The 13,506-nt window shown below is 37.4% G+C and overlaps 1 protein-coding gene across 1 annotated transcript in view; it reads left to right on the top strand.

The window, feature by feature from the left end:
- The window catches only part of WRN (Werner syndrome, RecQ helicase-like), a 207,244-nt gene that overhangs the window by 188,348 nt on the left and 5,390 nt on the right, over nt 1-13,506 (top strand). The window contains exon 32 of the mRNA XM_006884172.1: nt 4,229-4,443. Coding sequence (XP_006884234.1) covers nt 4,229-4,443 — 215 coding nt within the window. The remainder of the gene's footprint in view (nt 1-4,228; nt 4,444-13,506) is intronic.

Genomic DNA, 13,506 nt, shown 5'->3' with positions numbered 1-13,506 from the left:
TTTCTCCACAACCTCGCCAGCATTTGTTGCTTGCTGTTCTGTTAAATTTTGCTATTTTGACTGGGGTGAAATGATATCTCATAGTTGTTTTAATTTTAAAGCCAAAACAAGAGGACATTAAGAAGGCTCTAACAATCACAAATACCAACACCTGAAATTATTGAACAGTATCATTAGTATCACTTGAAATTAAGATCTAGCTAAAGGTTATTCACAAACAACTAGCACAGTATTTCAATAAGAAAGTTCCAGAAATTCAGTCTGTATTGAGATGAGTCAATGGAATAAGCAAAGTCGTATGACTGAAAATGGAGTAAAAGGTCTCAGATGGGGGGTTTTCCCCCATCTCAATATGATTTCTTTAACCATGATACTATTGTAATTTTGAAGTTTACTAATTTTTAAATAAGTTTTCTTGTAAATACCGTATTTCTAGTGGGATGAAATTTAAGAGGTGTAGTGTTTTTATCTAATTTTTTAATCTAATTTTAAATATCTACAGAAAAATAATGCATTTAATATATCATAGTTTTTTAAGTTCCCTAAAGTAAGGGAAAATTTATATACTTTATCTAGAACAACATTATACAGTAAAAATATAACATGAGTCACATATACGATCTTAAATTTTGTTTTTTACTCATAGCTGATCCTCTAATGGGCTTTCATTTCAGGATCTGTAAATCACAAGGGATTGCACATCTTTCTCCAGTGGAGCAGTTGGTGGATTTGATACATGTGCTTTTGAGAGGGCAGTGCAGTTCCTTAACAATTAGGCAACCAGAACGCGTGGTGGTGGTGGTGGTTGTTAAGTGCTGTTGATTTACTTGTGACTCATAAAGACCCTGTATACAATAGCTCTGAACCCTGCTCTATCCTGTGTCAGCCTCATTGCCCCCTACACCCCCATCCACATTACCCAAGTCAATAGTAATAACATTAAAAGTAGTAAAAATAAATATTTGTCATTAAGTTTAGTAATATTTTATCAAGCCTAATATATTATAAATTGTATCATTCCAACATGTAATCAGTATAAAAAGAAGTTATAAAATAATTTACTTTTTTTTGATTCCCACTTATACTTTCTGGAATATCAGAAAATAACCATCACAGAAACAGTAGAGTCACATTGATGTAAAAGCTATGCTTTGACAGAGAGCTATGGTGGCCTAGCCTCTAAGTAGTTGCACTGCTATCTCAAAGGCCCATCTTCTCTTAGCAATTCCTAAGGAGGAAATATCAACAGTCTTTTCCTATGTGATTTACAGCCTTGGAAACCTAACGAAGGTTCAGCAGTGAGTCAGTACGTACTTGACAGAGACATATACTTTGACAATATAAATCTCTAGCTCAATGCTGTGCAGTTGTGGCTGACTCAGACCTTACTCTGCATAGTTTCTGGGACAGTAGTGCCATCCTGAAAACTTCCAGCAGGTATACAATGACCAAGTTATTGGGTAATTAAGATCCCAGTTGTAGCCTTAAAGTACCGTTCCTCACTTGAATATGCACACATGAAAACAAGTATATTCCATTTTTGAGATCAAGCTCTGCAAGTGAGTTTGGAATATTCTGTCATACATGACTGCTAAAATTATATCAGAAAGACTCAGGAGCCAACTTGGAAGAGGCTCCCACTGTCTGAAGAAGGGACAAGTAGAGCATCAATCGGGATAAGTATTTCATTTGATGGAAACAAATCAAGTTTAAGTTTATAAGCTACTAAAGATTAAAAAGAAATTCTTTTGTTGCTTATGAAAAGCAGATTAAAATGTTGTTCCTTCCTGTGAACAGTCTCTGTGGTTCTATGAACTGTCCAAGAAGGTGGCCAAGTGGTAGGTGAGGGAATGTCTACACTTTGTGAAGGTATTTCAGCTAATAAATGAAGAGGATAAAAAGGAAAGCCTTCACTTTTTTATTAAGCCTTAAAAATTGGTATGTTTTACATTTGCAGTTTGTGTCAATTCATATGCTGAATTTTAAGTTTTAAATTGTTATGTGCCATCAGGTCACCTGTGACTCATAGGCTCCTATGTACAATAGCCCTAAAGCCTACTCTACCCTGTGCCAATCTTTTTGTCTCGAGCCCACCGACCCCCAATACGCCAATCACTGAATCAGTCCATCTCATAGAGGGTCTTCCTCTCTTGCACTGTCCCTCCACTCTCTCAAGCATGACGTCCTCTCCAAGGATTGGTCCCTTCTTGCAACATGTCAGACAAAGCTTGGAATCCTTGCCTCCAAGAAGCAACCTGGTTTCACCATCTCTAGGATGAACCTGTTTGTTCTCTTAGCAGTCCATGGTATATTCAGTACTGTTCTCCAGCACCACAGCTCAAAGGAATCAATTTTCCCTCTATCATCCTTAGTCAGTGTCCAGCTCTCTGAGGCATAGCAAGTCATTGCAAGGAACATGACCTGTATCAGGCACACCTTACTCTCCAGGCTGATTTCATTGCTCTTTAGTACTTTGGAGAGGTCTCTGACAGCAGGCTTTCCTAATGCATTTTGTCTTTTAATTTCCTGGCTGCTGGTACCAAAATTGTTGATACTAGTTTGTATTGAAAATCATGAAATTTATTATTCATATTCTCGCATCCAGTTTGTTTTAGATTATTGAATTGAGCAACTAATTTTTAAATGTAATTTTAAATTAATTAGAATTATTAGCCACATTGTAAGTGCTCAATAATTTTTTTGTTATTATGGTTGCTGAATTGGTTAGTGTAATTGTGGAGAGGTTTTGGTAATATGTATTAAAGTAGAAAAGATGTCTATCCTTTGAGTAGCTAGTCTTTTTCTAGAGATCTAAAAGTATAGAAATTTATTTGTAATACGTTATTCTTCAATTTATTTTATTTCAGTGAAAGATTAAAGACAAATGAAAGGACTTATTAGGCATATTTTGATGCATATATACAACAGACTACTCTAGACTTTAAATCTAGTCTTTAGATTTAAATCTAGTCTCTAGAATTGGTGGTATGTCAGGGGTATTATGAATAACTAAGGAGTCCTCTCTGGGTAGTACAACTAGTTAATATGTTTTGCTGCTAACTGAAAGGTTGAAACTTTTTAGTTCCTCCAGAGATGCACTGGAAGGAAGTCCTGGAAATCTGCTTCTGAAAAATCAGACATTGAAAACCCTGTGGAGGATAGTTTTACTCTGACACAAGAAAAGAGTTGGTGGTCACATGAGCGGAGGAGAAGACAGTTTAAAGCTGACAGACATTTTCTCATTGCTTTGATTACCACTGGTAATCAAAGTCTTGGAAAGATAGTATTTTAAAAGTTTAATTAAGGTTCAATTTTACAGTTTAAGAAAAGAGTAAAGGCTACTTAGACAGCTTGCTTTCCCAATTCCTATTAGCTATGTAATCTTCTCTTCCTGACAGTTTTGGGTTGCTTTTTGTCCAACTAAAGTGTTTTTAAGAGTCCTGGAGTAACAAGGTCTTTGGAAGAAAAGAATAATATAAACTTTAAAATTGTAATAAATTAAAGACTACTTTCTCAGATGGCATTTAAAAAGACTTGGTCTTTGGCAACTTGAATTAAGTGTCAGAAGTAATGTGATACCCGTTTTTAAAATTTGAGCGAATAGTTGATAAGTGACTTGGTTTTATTTTACCATAGAGCTTTGCAGATGAATGTGATGCTGGAAGTAAGTGTTTTAAACAGAAATAGTAGTCTGTAGTGAGATTGATGCATAATTTATAGAAGGTGAGAAGAAACTGACAACATTTGGAATCTGTTAAATTACAAAAAGCTAAATGTTCCTTGATTCTGAAATAAAACATACCATTCCCAGAAGTACTCATGTAATTCATATGCATTTTAAATAATTGATGTCTTTTGTTATGCTAGAATATGCACTGGATGATTCCTTTCCATTAGTATCTTTTTATAAGCTTCTATTTTAAGAATTAATTATTTTCATGATTTCATTTTAATTTATATTTATAACTTGAAGTGCATTTTCTTTTAGAAGCTATTCTGTGAATGGCTGTTTTAATTCTCAAAGCTGTCCACAAAAACCCCCAGTTTGAATCATAATTTATACAAAGCCAATAGTGAAGGAGTCAAGAGAAATGTCTTCAGTCCCATTTTTATTCTCTAGGGCTGTAGGCGTTTGGAAAATGGAAAAATTCCTTTCCTATAAGATATTTCACAATCTCTAGTTTATAGTTTTTCTAAAATGTTTTGCATTTTTTTTTTCATCATACAGATATGAAAAAACTGAGACTAATTAAAACATTGGTTCCTGCAAATATTGACATGTACCTCATCCACATGGCAATTGAGATCCTGAAAAAAGAGGAGAGCAGCAGACTACTCTGCCAACCTTCATGTGATGCCAACAAAAAGAGATGTTTCCCCAACTCTAAAGAGAGCTGTTCAGATTCCAAGAGAATCAAAGAAGAAGCAGGCGCTAATACCAAGGTGCTAATTATATGTAAACTTTTTATATAAAGTGTTGATGGCTGGATTTGTATATTTTAATACTAGAATGTGTTTTGATCAGTTACAAATACTGATGGAAACTCTCTTCTTTACACATGTGCTAGGGTTTGGGTTTTTTTTTCTTTTTATGTACCTGATCTGAGTAAAGTGACTGTAAAAAACGGTTAAAAAAAAAAAGGAAATAACCCATTTACTTAAATTACTAATCTGCTTTGTATTTATTATACATACAGTGTAACAAATTATTTTTCCTTCATTGTTGTTTATAATATTGACTATAAGAAAATAGCGGGAGCTCTGGTGGCCTAGTGGGTAAAGAATTCTCCTGTCACACCAGAGGCATGCAGTTCACATTCACCAGGTGCTCCACAAGAGCAAGATGGGAAATCTCTCCTCAAGTGTGATTTACAATCGCTGAAAAACCACTGGAGGATCAGCTGTGAATTTGTTTAACAGCACATAACAACAACACAAGAACGTATCAGTTAGTATGATAAATGAAAAAGGAAACATTCTAAATATTCCTATATTGATTTTTCTTTCCTTCTGATGGTTATAATATTCTGCCACTACTACATTAATATCTAGAGTACAACAATAACTGCTGCTTATGGTCCTGATCATATCACAGTATGCTTTTTAAATGGTCAGAGAAAGACTTCAGTATTCTTTTAGGTGGTTTGTTTTAGTAAAATAGCATGTACTTTGAAAAATCATTGCTGAGTATGGTATGAAATAAATAAGAGATCAGAGAATATTTTATAAATATGAAAAATTAATCTCCAGTATCTTTCCAGACTAAAAGTAGATAATTTTATCACAAAAGCTCATGAAAATTACTGTTGTTGTTATTGTTATGTGCTGTCATGTCACTTGCAACTCATAGCGACCCTATGTACAATAGCCCTAAACCCTGCTCTATACCTGCCCTTGCTCTTATTGTCTCCGACACGCCTGTCTCCATTACCCCAGTCACTGAATCAATCCATCTCATCAAGGGTCTTCCTCTCCTGCGCTGTCCCTCCACCCTCCCAAGCATGACGTCCCTCTCCAAGGACTGATCCTGCCTTGCAACATGTCCAAAGTATGTCAGACGGAGCTTCAGAATCCTTGCCTCCAACACCAGCCTGGCTTTACCCTCTCTAAGATGAACTTGCTTGTTCTCCTAGCAGTCCATGGTATATTCAATACTCTTCTCCAGCACCAAAGCTCAAAGGCATCAACTCTCCTTCTATCATCAGTCATTGTCCAGCTCTCTGATGCATAGCAAGTAATTGCAAAGACCATGACCTGGATCAGGCGCACCTTAGTCTCCAGACTGATATTGTTGCTCTTCAGTACTTTGGAGAGGTCTCTGACAGCAGACTTTTCCAGTGAAATTCATCTTTTAATTTCCTGGCTGCTGATACTAATTATGAAAATTAAGAACTAAAAAAAAATTATTTCCTAGACAATAAATACAGCCTAGTACTAAGTGGGTTTTTTTATTAGTATTTCTATTAGAAGATTATATTACCATTTTTTGTTGTAATATATTTAAAGTAATCATAGGATTTCTAACAAACTACTTTTCCTCTGCCTGTTTATAAATAAGAGGAACTTACCTTACATACTTTTCTACTTCAGATATTTTGTATTTCCTCACACTGTAGATAATGAAATAAAGTTCAGTTATTTGGAATTATTAACAATCTGATCATTTAACTTTCTATAAAGGGGACATTAAAGAAAATCTGGTAGGTGAAATTTGACTCTTTATTTTCTGCATTTTTCTCCAGTCTACCTCAGGTACCTCAGATCCTCCTATTGTCTCCAAACTTTTACCTAATCAATGCAGAAGAAAGTGTAATTTGTTATTTTTTTTTAATATTGAAGTACCTTGGAAATAAATATTATTCTAACTGTATTATTATCATTTTTGTATTTAGTGAAATCACATGAGTGGGCAGGCAAGATGGTGAGGGCAGTGAGTGGAGAAATTATACTAAGCCTACTGCATTCTAAAAGTTTATCTAACGTAGGCCTTTTCCCGTATAGAGGAATGAAGGTGTTGGGGCTGGGACGTAGGTTAAAAGATAATCTCTTCTTCATCTGCATCTTGCTGTAGAAAGCTGCTGTGGTTATAGGAGAACAACTGTCCATTGAGTCTGCTGGAAACCTAATTTATTTTTTTATTTTTTTTTTTCTATAATTATATTTTATTAATTTTCATAAACATTTACAGAGATTTTGGGCTTCCACTCATTCATTGTTGCACTATTCTCTCTACCCTCCTCCCAGTTTGTTCTTGTCCAAATGCCACAGTGCTTGTCAAAGCCAGTTCTGATTAATCTTCTTTGTCAGTGTATCCTTTGCCATTCCCTATCACTCCTCCCTGAGAGAGACTTCACCCTGAGTCATAAGGAAAAGGGGATGGCGTATTCTCTTAGCTACTTCCTGCTGAAAAGGGACGCTGTGGGTTTCAGGGTGAAGATCTTCTCTCACTACTCTAAAGGGCCCCTTTGGCAGTAGGAAACACATAGACTATTATGGAGATTGATTTTGGAATTCAGATGCACTCTTATTGATTGTGCTTGGCTGTACATGTACATATCCTTCAAGATGTATCATGGGGGTGTTGCAACCTAGAAGACACAAATTTGACTAACAAGTTATAAGTACATGAGTCCAAAAATTATGGAAAAGTAAAAGAAAAGATTCTTTCATTGTTTTACAAACCCTCCCCCAGGTCCCCTCCACCATGCAGCCCTCGCTCTAGTCTCCTGTGATGTCAGAAATACCCAGTTACATCTCTCTTTTAGACGGTTCTCTCCCTCCTCTGCTTCAGTGCAGTATACATTATTGAACCCATCTTACTCAGTCTCTCCCCAACCCCAAGGACAGTCCCATTCTACAACAGTGGCATCATGTAATATTTGTCCTTTTGTGACTGGGATATTTCACTCAGCATAATGTTCTCCAGAGTCAACCATTTTGAATAATATTGCATGAGTTCCTTGTTTTTCAATGCAGCATAGTATTCCATTGTGCGAATATACCACAGCTTCTCTAGCCATTCGTTTGTTGATGGGCACTTAGGTTGTTTCCAACTCCTTGCTATTGTGAACAAAGCTGCAATACACATGGAAACCTAATTTAAAGACCTTTCATTTATTACTGTCATCTTCTTTACTGATATGAGATGTATCATTCAGTCTTTTTTGTCTTTAATTATTTTTTGTTGTTGTTGTTGTTGTTAGGTGCTGTTGAATCGAGTATGACCCAGTGACCCTGTGAACAACAGTTCTGAACCTTATCCTATCCTGCGCCATCCTCACACCTTCTGACACACTAGAGCCCACTGCAGCAGTCACCATGTCAGTTCATCTGGTACAGGATCTTCCTGTGCCTTTCCGAGCACTATGTTCCTCCCCAAGGAATAGGCCCTCCTAGGAAAATGCCTGAAATACGTAGGTGAAGCCTCATCATCTTTGCCTCTAAAGGGCATTCTGGCTGCACCTTCTCCAAGACATATTTGTTTCTTCCTTTGGCAGTTCATGGAATGTTCAGTACTCTTCAGACCACAAGGGTTACCCGTGGTGGAGAGGCTTTAGTAGACCTCCCAGATAAAGACAGACTGGGAAGCAGGTTTGGACATTGACTTCTTAAATAACAGGCCTCTGAAAACCCTATGAACAGTAGAAGAATGCAGATAGTCTTTAATATTGAGGCTTCTAATAAATATTAGTATCTCTGGAAAAAAAATGTTTTTACTAGTTGGTGCATTATTATGGTTACATTTGTGACTTCTATTGAAAGAGAAATACATTAAGCTCATTTTTTAGTGGAGGAAGATTATCCCTTGATACTGATTTTTCTGGTTGATACAGACACGTATACCTACATTCACAAATTTGCACACACAGTAGGTTTTTAAAATATTTTTATACTGCTGTAAAGTTTTCTTCAGTTGCAATGCTTGTGTTTCATTTTTTTATTCTTCAGGAATACTGTGTAACGGATCTTTCCCTGCCTCCAGTGTATGGCACCTTCTCAAGAATTCATTTTCTTTCTTTTATAATTTCTCACCTTTCTATTTTCTTTTGCCTAATAGTTTATCTAATATTTATCTTTTGACTAATAATCTTTTGTATTTATTGCTCTAATGTTTCTTATAATACTGTACTAATTTTTATAGTTATTTTTTCTTTGTTTCTGTTTTTTTCCTCAGACTTTTAAGTTTTGAGTTTTCCTGATTTTTATTTATGTCATTTCATGTGTTGAATTGTATTCTTAAATACTTTTTGGTTTACTTTGAGAGGTTACAATGTTTCTTCTATATCTAAGTAAATTTTTGTAGAATAAGGCATTTAACCTTGATCCTTTTCTTTAGCTCGTGTTCATATAAAATAAGTCTTCTCTGGACTTCAAAAAAAAGGCAAGGTTCAGGATAGCTTTTCCAATTTCAGAAATGTCTTTTCTGTTGTGGTTATATAATGCTCAAAATTCAAAGACTTGTTTCATGGTTCATGATTCATCACTCTCTTTTGAATTTTCTCTTCATGGTTTTTGGTCCTGCTTGCTTTTGTTATAATTCTAACATTTATTCCTGAGTTGAGGATCCTTTTTTTGGAAGGCAGCCTTAGTATGAAAGAAATTTGTAGAAACTGTCAGAACAATACAGTGGTCATGAGGATGGTAGTCTGGCATGCCCTAACTCAACGATGGAAAGGAATCCCACAGGCTGATTTCTGTGAGGTCAGATATGCTGCCAGGCTTTCACGCTGACTTCTGTCTGTTCCAGCACTAACTGTCCTTCTCACTCTGACTCCTTTCTGTTCCAGCACTAAGTGTCTCTCTCACACTCACTCCTGCCCTCTCACGCTGACTGTTCCAGCACTAACTGTCCCTCTCACACTGACTCCTGTCTGTTCCCACACTAATTGTACCTCTCTTGGTTGTCATTCTCTACTGCTCTTGTTGTTAGGTGCCATTGATCTGACTCTGATGCATAGTAATCCTATGTACATGAGAATGAAACCCTGCTTGGTCCTGGCCCCATCCTCACAATCTCGCCTGTGCTAAGCCCACTGTTCCACTTACTGTGCTTTTCTATCTCATTGAGGGCCTTTCTCTCCTTCTCAGACCCTGTACTAGTATAAACATGTTGTCTTTTTCTAAGTACTGTCTCCTGGTCACATGCCCAGTATATGTGAAACTTATCCTTGCACTTCATCCAGGACAGATTTGGTTTTCTTTTGGCAGTCCATGGTATAATCAGCATTCTTTGGCAACATTCTACTCCTAGATTCAGTTATTTCTTACAGTGGTCGCACAGAACTGAAACCATACTCGTGAATATGGGGCTTATTAAGGAAGTAACAGGAGACAGTTCAAGTCAGAAACCCTCAGGATACAACTCTTCAATCAGGACAACCTCTTCTCAGATGTGCTCACAGGAAGACTTCTGTCTGACCCTCACCTTCCCAACCTTGGGCTCTTCCTCCTGCTCCTGCAAGTGTTACAAAGCTCCTTTAGTTATACCAACTATGTACCACCCCCACTCTGTCAAGATTAGGCCCAAAGGTGCTAGGCTGTGGCTCTGTGGGTCAGCAGATCTAGTTGAGAGCAGCCTCACACCAATCTCTGGTTTTCCACCATCACTGCTGTTGTCTTCACTGCCGCTGCCACCAACGCTGCCATTTGGACTACTCTGTATCTGTCTTGCTTCCTCTTCAGCAGGACTTTCTGACCCAAAAAATACTCTGCTGCTTCTTTCTGGAGTGTTAAAGCTAGCCAAGACACCTGCAGCTTTTGTATGTCCACTGTCCAACTGGGAAAAGGTGTGAATGAGATCAAGTTCCAGAGCTTCTCCTTTGTCATCCCTGGCATTAAGGTGATTAATCTCCTTGCCAACAGCTAAGCATCTCATTTACAGGTTCCCACCCAAAAGGTGCTATTTACCTTATTTGCATTATTAGCAAGCTTTCTAATCTCCTTGATGAATCACAAACAAGATTTGCATAGTATGATGAACTCAGCATTTCTTAAGCTGATGGAACTGAGCTAATTCAAGCCTTGAGTTGCAGTATTTGAGGATACTGTGGGCAGAATGTTGAATTACCAAGGAAGCATCAAGAGAAGATAAAGGGAGGACAGAGTCACTATGCCAAAAAGAACTGGCTGACACAGAAGAATTTAATGAAACCACATACGATCAAGAGGCAATGATGAAGAAAGAAGTTCAAGTTGCTCTAAAGGAATTGGCAAAAAACAAGGCCATAGCAATTAATGGCATAAAACTGCCTGGCCAACTGACCAGAAGAGTTCCATATATATTTCCATTCCAAAAAAAGGTGATCCCACATAGTGTGGAAATTATTGAACTATGTCATTAATATAACATGCAAGCAATATCCTGCTGAAGATTATCCAAAACGACTGGAATAGTATATCTGTAGAGAACTGCCAGATGTGCATGCTGAGTTTAGAAGAGGCCGTGGCACTAAGGACAATTAGATCGAGCTTAGCTGAAAGCAGAGATACCAGAGGAATGCCTATTTGTGCTTCATTGACTATGCAAAGGCATTTGACTGTGTGGATCACAATAAATGGTGGCTAACCTTGAGAAGAATGGGAATCCCAAAACACTTGATTGTGCTCATGAGAAACCTATACTTGACCAGGAGGCATTTGTCAGATCAGAGCAAGGAAACATTACGTGGTTCAAGATCAGGAAAGGTATATGCTGGAAATGCATCCTATCTCCTCTGTACCTTTTCAATCTATATGTGGAACAGATCATATGGAAGGTTGGAATTTATGAGGAGAAATGTGACATCAGGATTGCAGGAAGACTCATCAGCATCTTGCATTAAGTAGATGACACAGCCTGCTTGCTGAAACTGAGGAGGACTTGAGGTGTTTGCTACAGAAGGTCAAAGACTGTAGCTTTCAATGACTTGAAGCTTAACATCAAGAAATCAAAGATTCTCACCACTAGGCCTATTGACAGCACCATGATAGATGGAGAAGATTGAAATTGTTAACAACTTCAGTTTGCTTGATCCACAATCAAAACTCTTGGCACCAGCAGCCAAAAAAATCAAAAGACCAATTGCACTGGGAAAATTTGCTATTAGGGACCTCTCCAGAGTACTGAAAAACAATGTCAGTCTTGAGACTAAGGTGTGCCCGATCCAAGCTGTGGTCTTCGCAGTTACTTGCTGTGTATCAGAGAGCTGGACAGTGACTAAGGATGATGGAAGAAGAATTGATGCCTTTACATTGCCATGCTGGAGAAGAGTATTCAACATACCAAGTACTGCTAAGAGAATAAACAGATCTGTCCTGGAGAGGGTGAAACCAGGCTCCTCCTTGAAGGCAAGGATTTTGAAGCTCCATCTTACATACTGTGCAAGTATTGCCAGGAGGGACCAGTCCTTGGAGAAGGTCATTATATTTGGAAGGGTGAAGGGACAGTGTAAGAGAGAGGATGAGATGGATTGACTCAGTGCCTGGGTTAATGGGGGTATTGTGTGTTGGCGACAATGAAATTGGCTCAGGATAGAGCAGGGTTCAGAGCTGTTGTACATAGGGTCATCATGAATCCAAAGCAACTCAGTAGCACTTAACAACTCAGACTGTTGTTGAGAATTACACCCAGAATGACTAGGAAAGCCTCATTGAGTAATCTATTATAGCACAGGACCACCTGCTATTGCATTGGGCAAATGCTTTCCCTTTTCAGGTGCTGTTCTCGTATTTTTCATTCTTTCTTGTGTGAACTCTTCTATGGTTCTGTTTTTAAGTTCATTTCTTGTTTTTTATGTTCTCCTGGCTTCAAGTTCTTCTATTTGCCTCTGCTTTCTTCTGTACACATGCTATCAACATGCAGCGTTTTGGCTGTTGTTGTTTTGTTTTGATATATAGCTACCCTGGTGGCTTAATGGTAAGGAGCTGCATTACCAGCCAAAGGCGTGGAGTTTGCATCCACCATCACTCTCCTCCCATGCAGTTAACTGCCTCAGAAAATCCACGTTAGGGTCAACTATGAGTTGGTTCTAACTCGATGGTACATAACAGTCTAGATACTCTAGCGGTTGTAGTGCTGAAATTCAGAGAGATATAAAAAATAAAAGACAACTTGCCGTTTCTGCTACCATTTTCTCACAATCTTTCCACTATTATCACTTTTTTTCTTACATGTCTTGACCATATAAAAGAAAGAAAATGATATTTCCTGCCCTGTTACTGAGTTAGATTATAAATTAAAATACACACTGTTATTTATAAACTGTTTTAAGATGCTAAAAATGTTTTATGGGTAATGTTATAATAATTACTGCTAAAATTGAGTTTAGAATAAGATTTCTAAAGTTTTGATTTTTTTTTAAAGACAGTTTTGGAGTTTTCTGCACATGAGAAAGAATATACTGCTTAATGTAACTATTTTGTATTTCATAAAATTCTTAAAGGTTGATAGAAAACATCCTGCTGATTTCTCAGTGAAAGGTGAAAGTAAAAGAAATTCAGCTTGGAATCTGACGTACAGTGAACCAGGAGGAGAAGATTCATTTACAGATTCTTATTCACAGGTAAAATTGGTTTAGTATAGTATTTCTCATGGAAGTACTTCAGGCTTGATAAATAATATGTATACATCTATTTTATTTATAGATGAAGTTAAATGTCAATATAACATCTATATTTTTCTATTTCCCTACATATGTACATGCATAAAGAACAAGTTGGGTTTTTTTGTTTTTTCCCTGCACCATTCTTTTATTGTTGTTGTTGTTATGTGCCATCAAGTCGTTTGCGACTCATAGCGACCCTAGGTACAAGAGCCCTAAATGCTGTCCTATCCTGTGCCAATCTCACCGTCTCAAACACATTCATTCCCACCACTCCACTCACAGAATCGATCCATCTCATCAAGGGTCTTCCTCTCCTATGCCATCCCTCCACTCTCCCAAACATGATGCCCCTCTCCAAGGACCAGTCCCTCCTTGCAACATGCCCAAAGTATGTCAGACGAAGCTTCAGAATCCTTGACTCCAA

Source organism: Elephantulus edwardii, unplaced genomic scaffold, assembly GCF_000299155.1.
Source record: "Elephantulus edwardii isolate Elephantulus edwardi_28Jun2011 unplaced genomic scaffold, EleEdw1.0 scaffold00031, whole genome shotgun sequence".
Taxonomy (NCBI): Eukaryota; Metazoa; Chordata; class Mammalia; order Macroscelidea; family Macroscelididae; genus Elephantulus; species Elephantulus edwardii.
The sequence above is the reverse complement of the archived record's forward strand: the minus strand, read 5'-3'. Positions and strand labels throughout refer to the sequence as shown.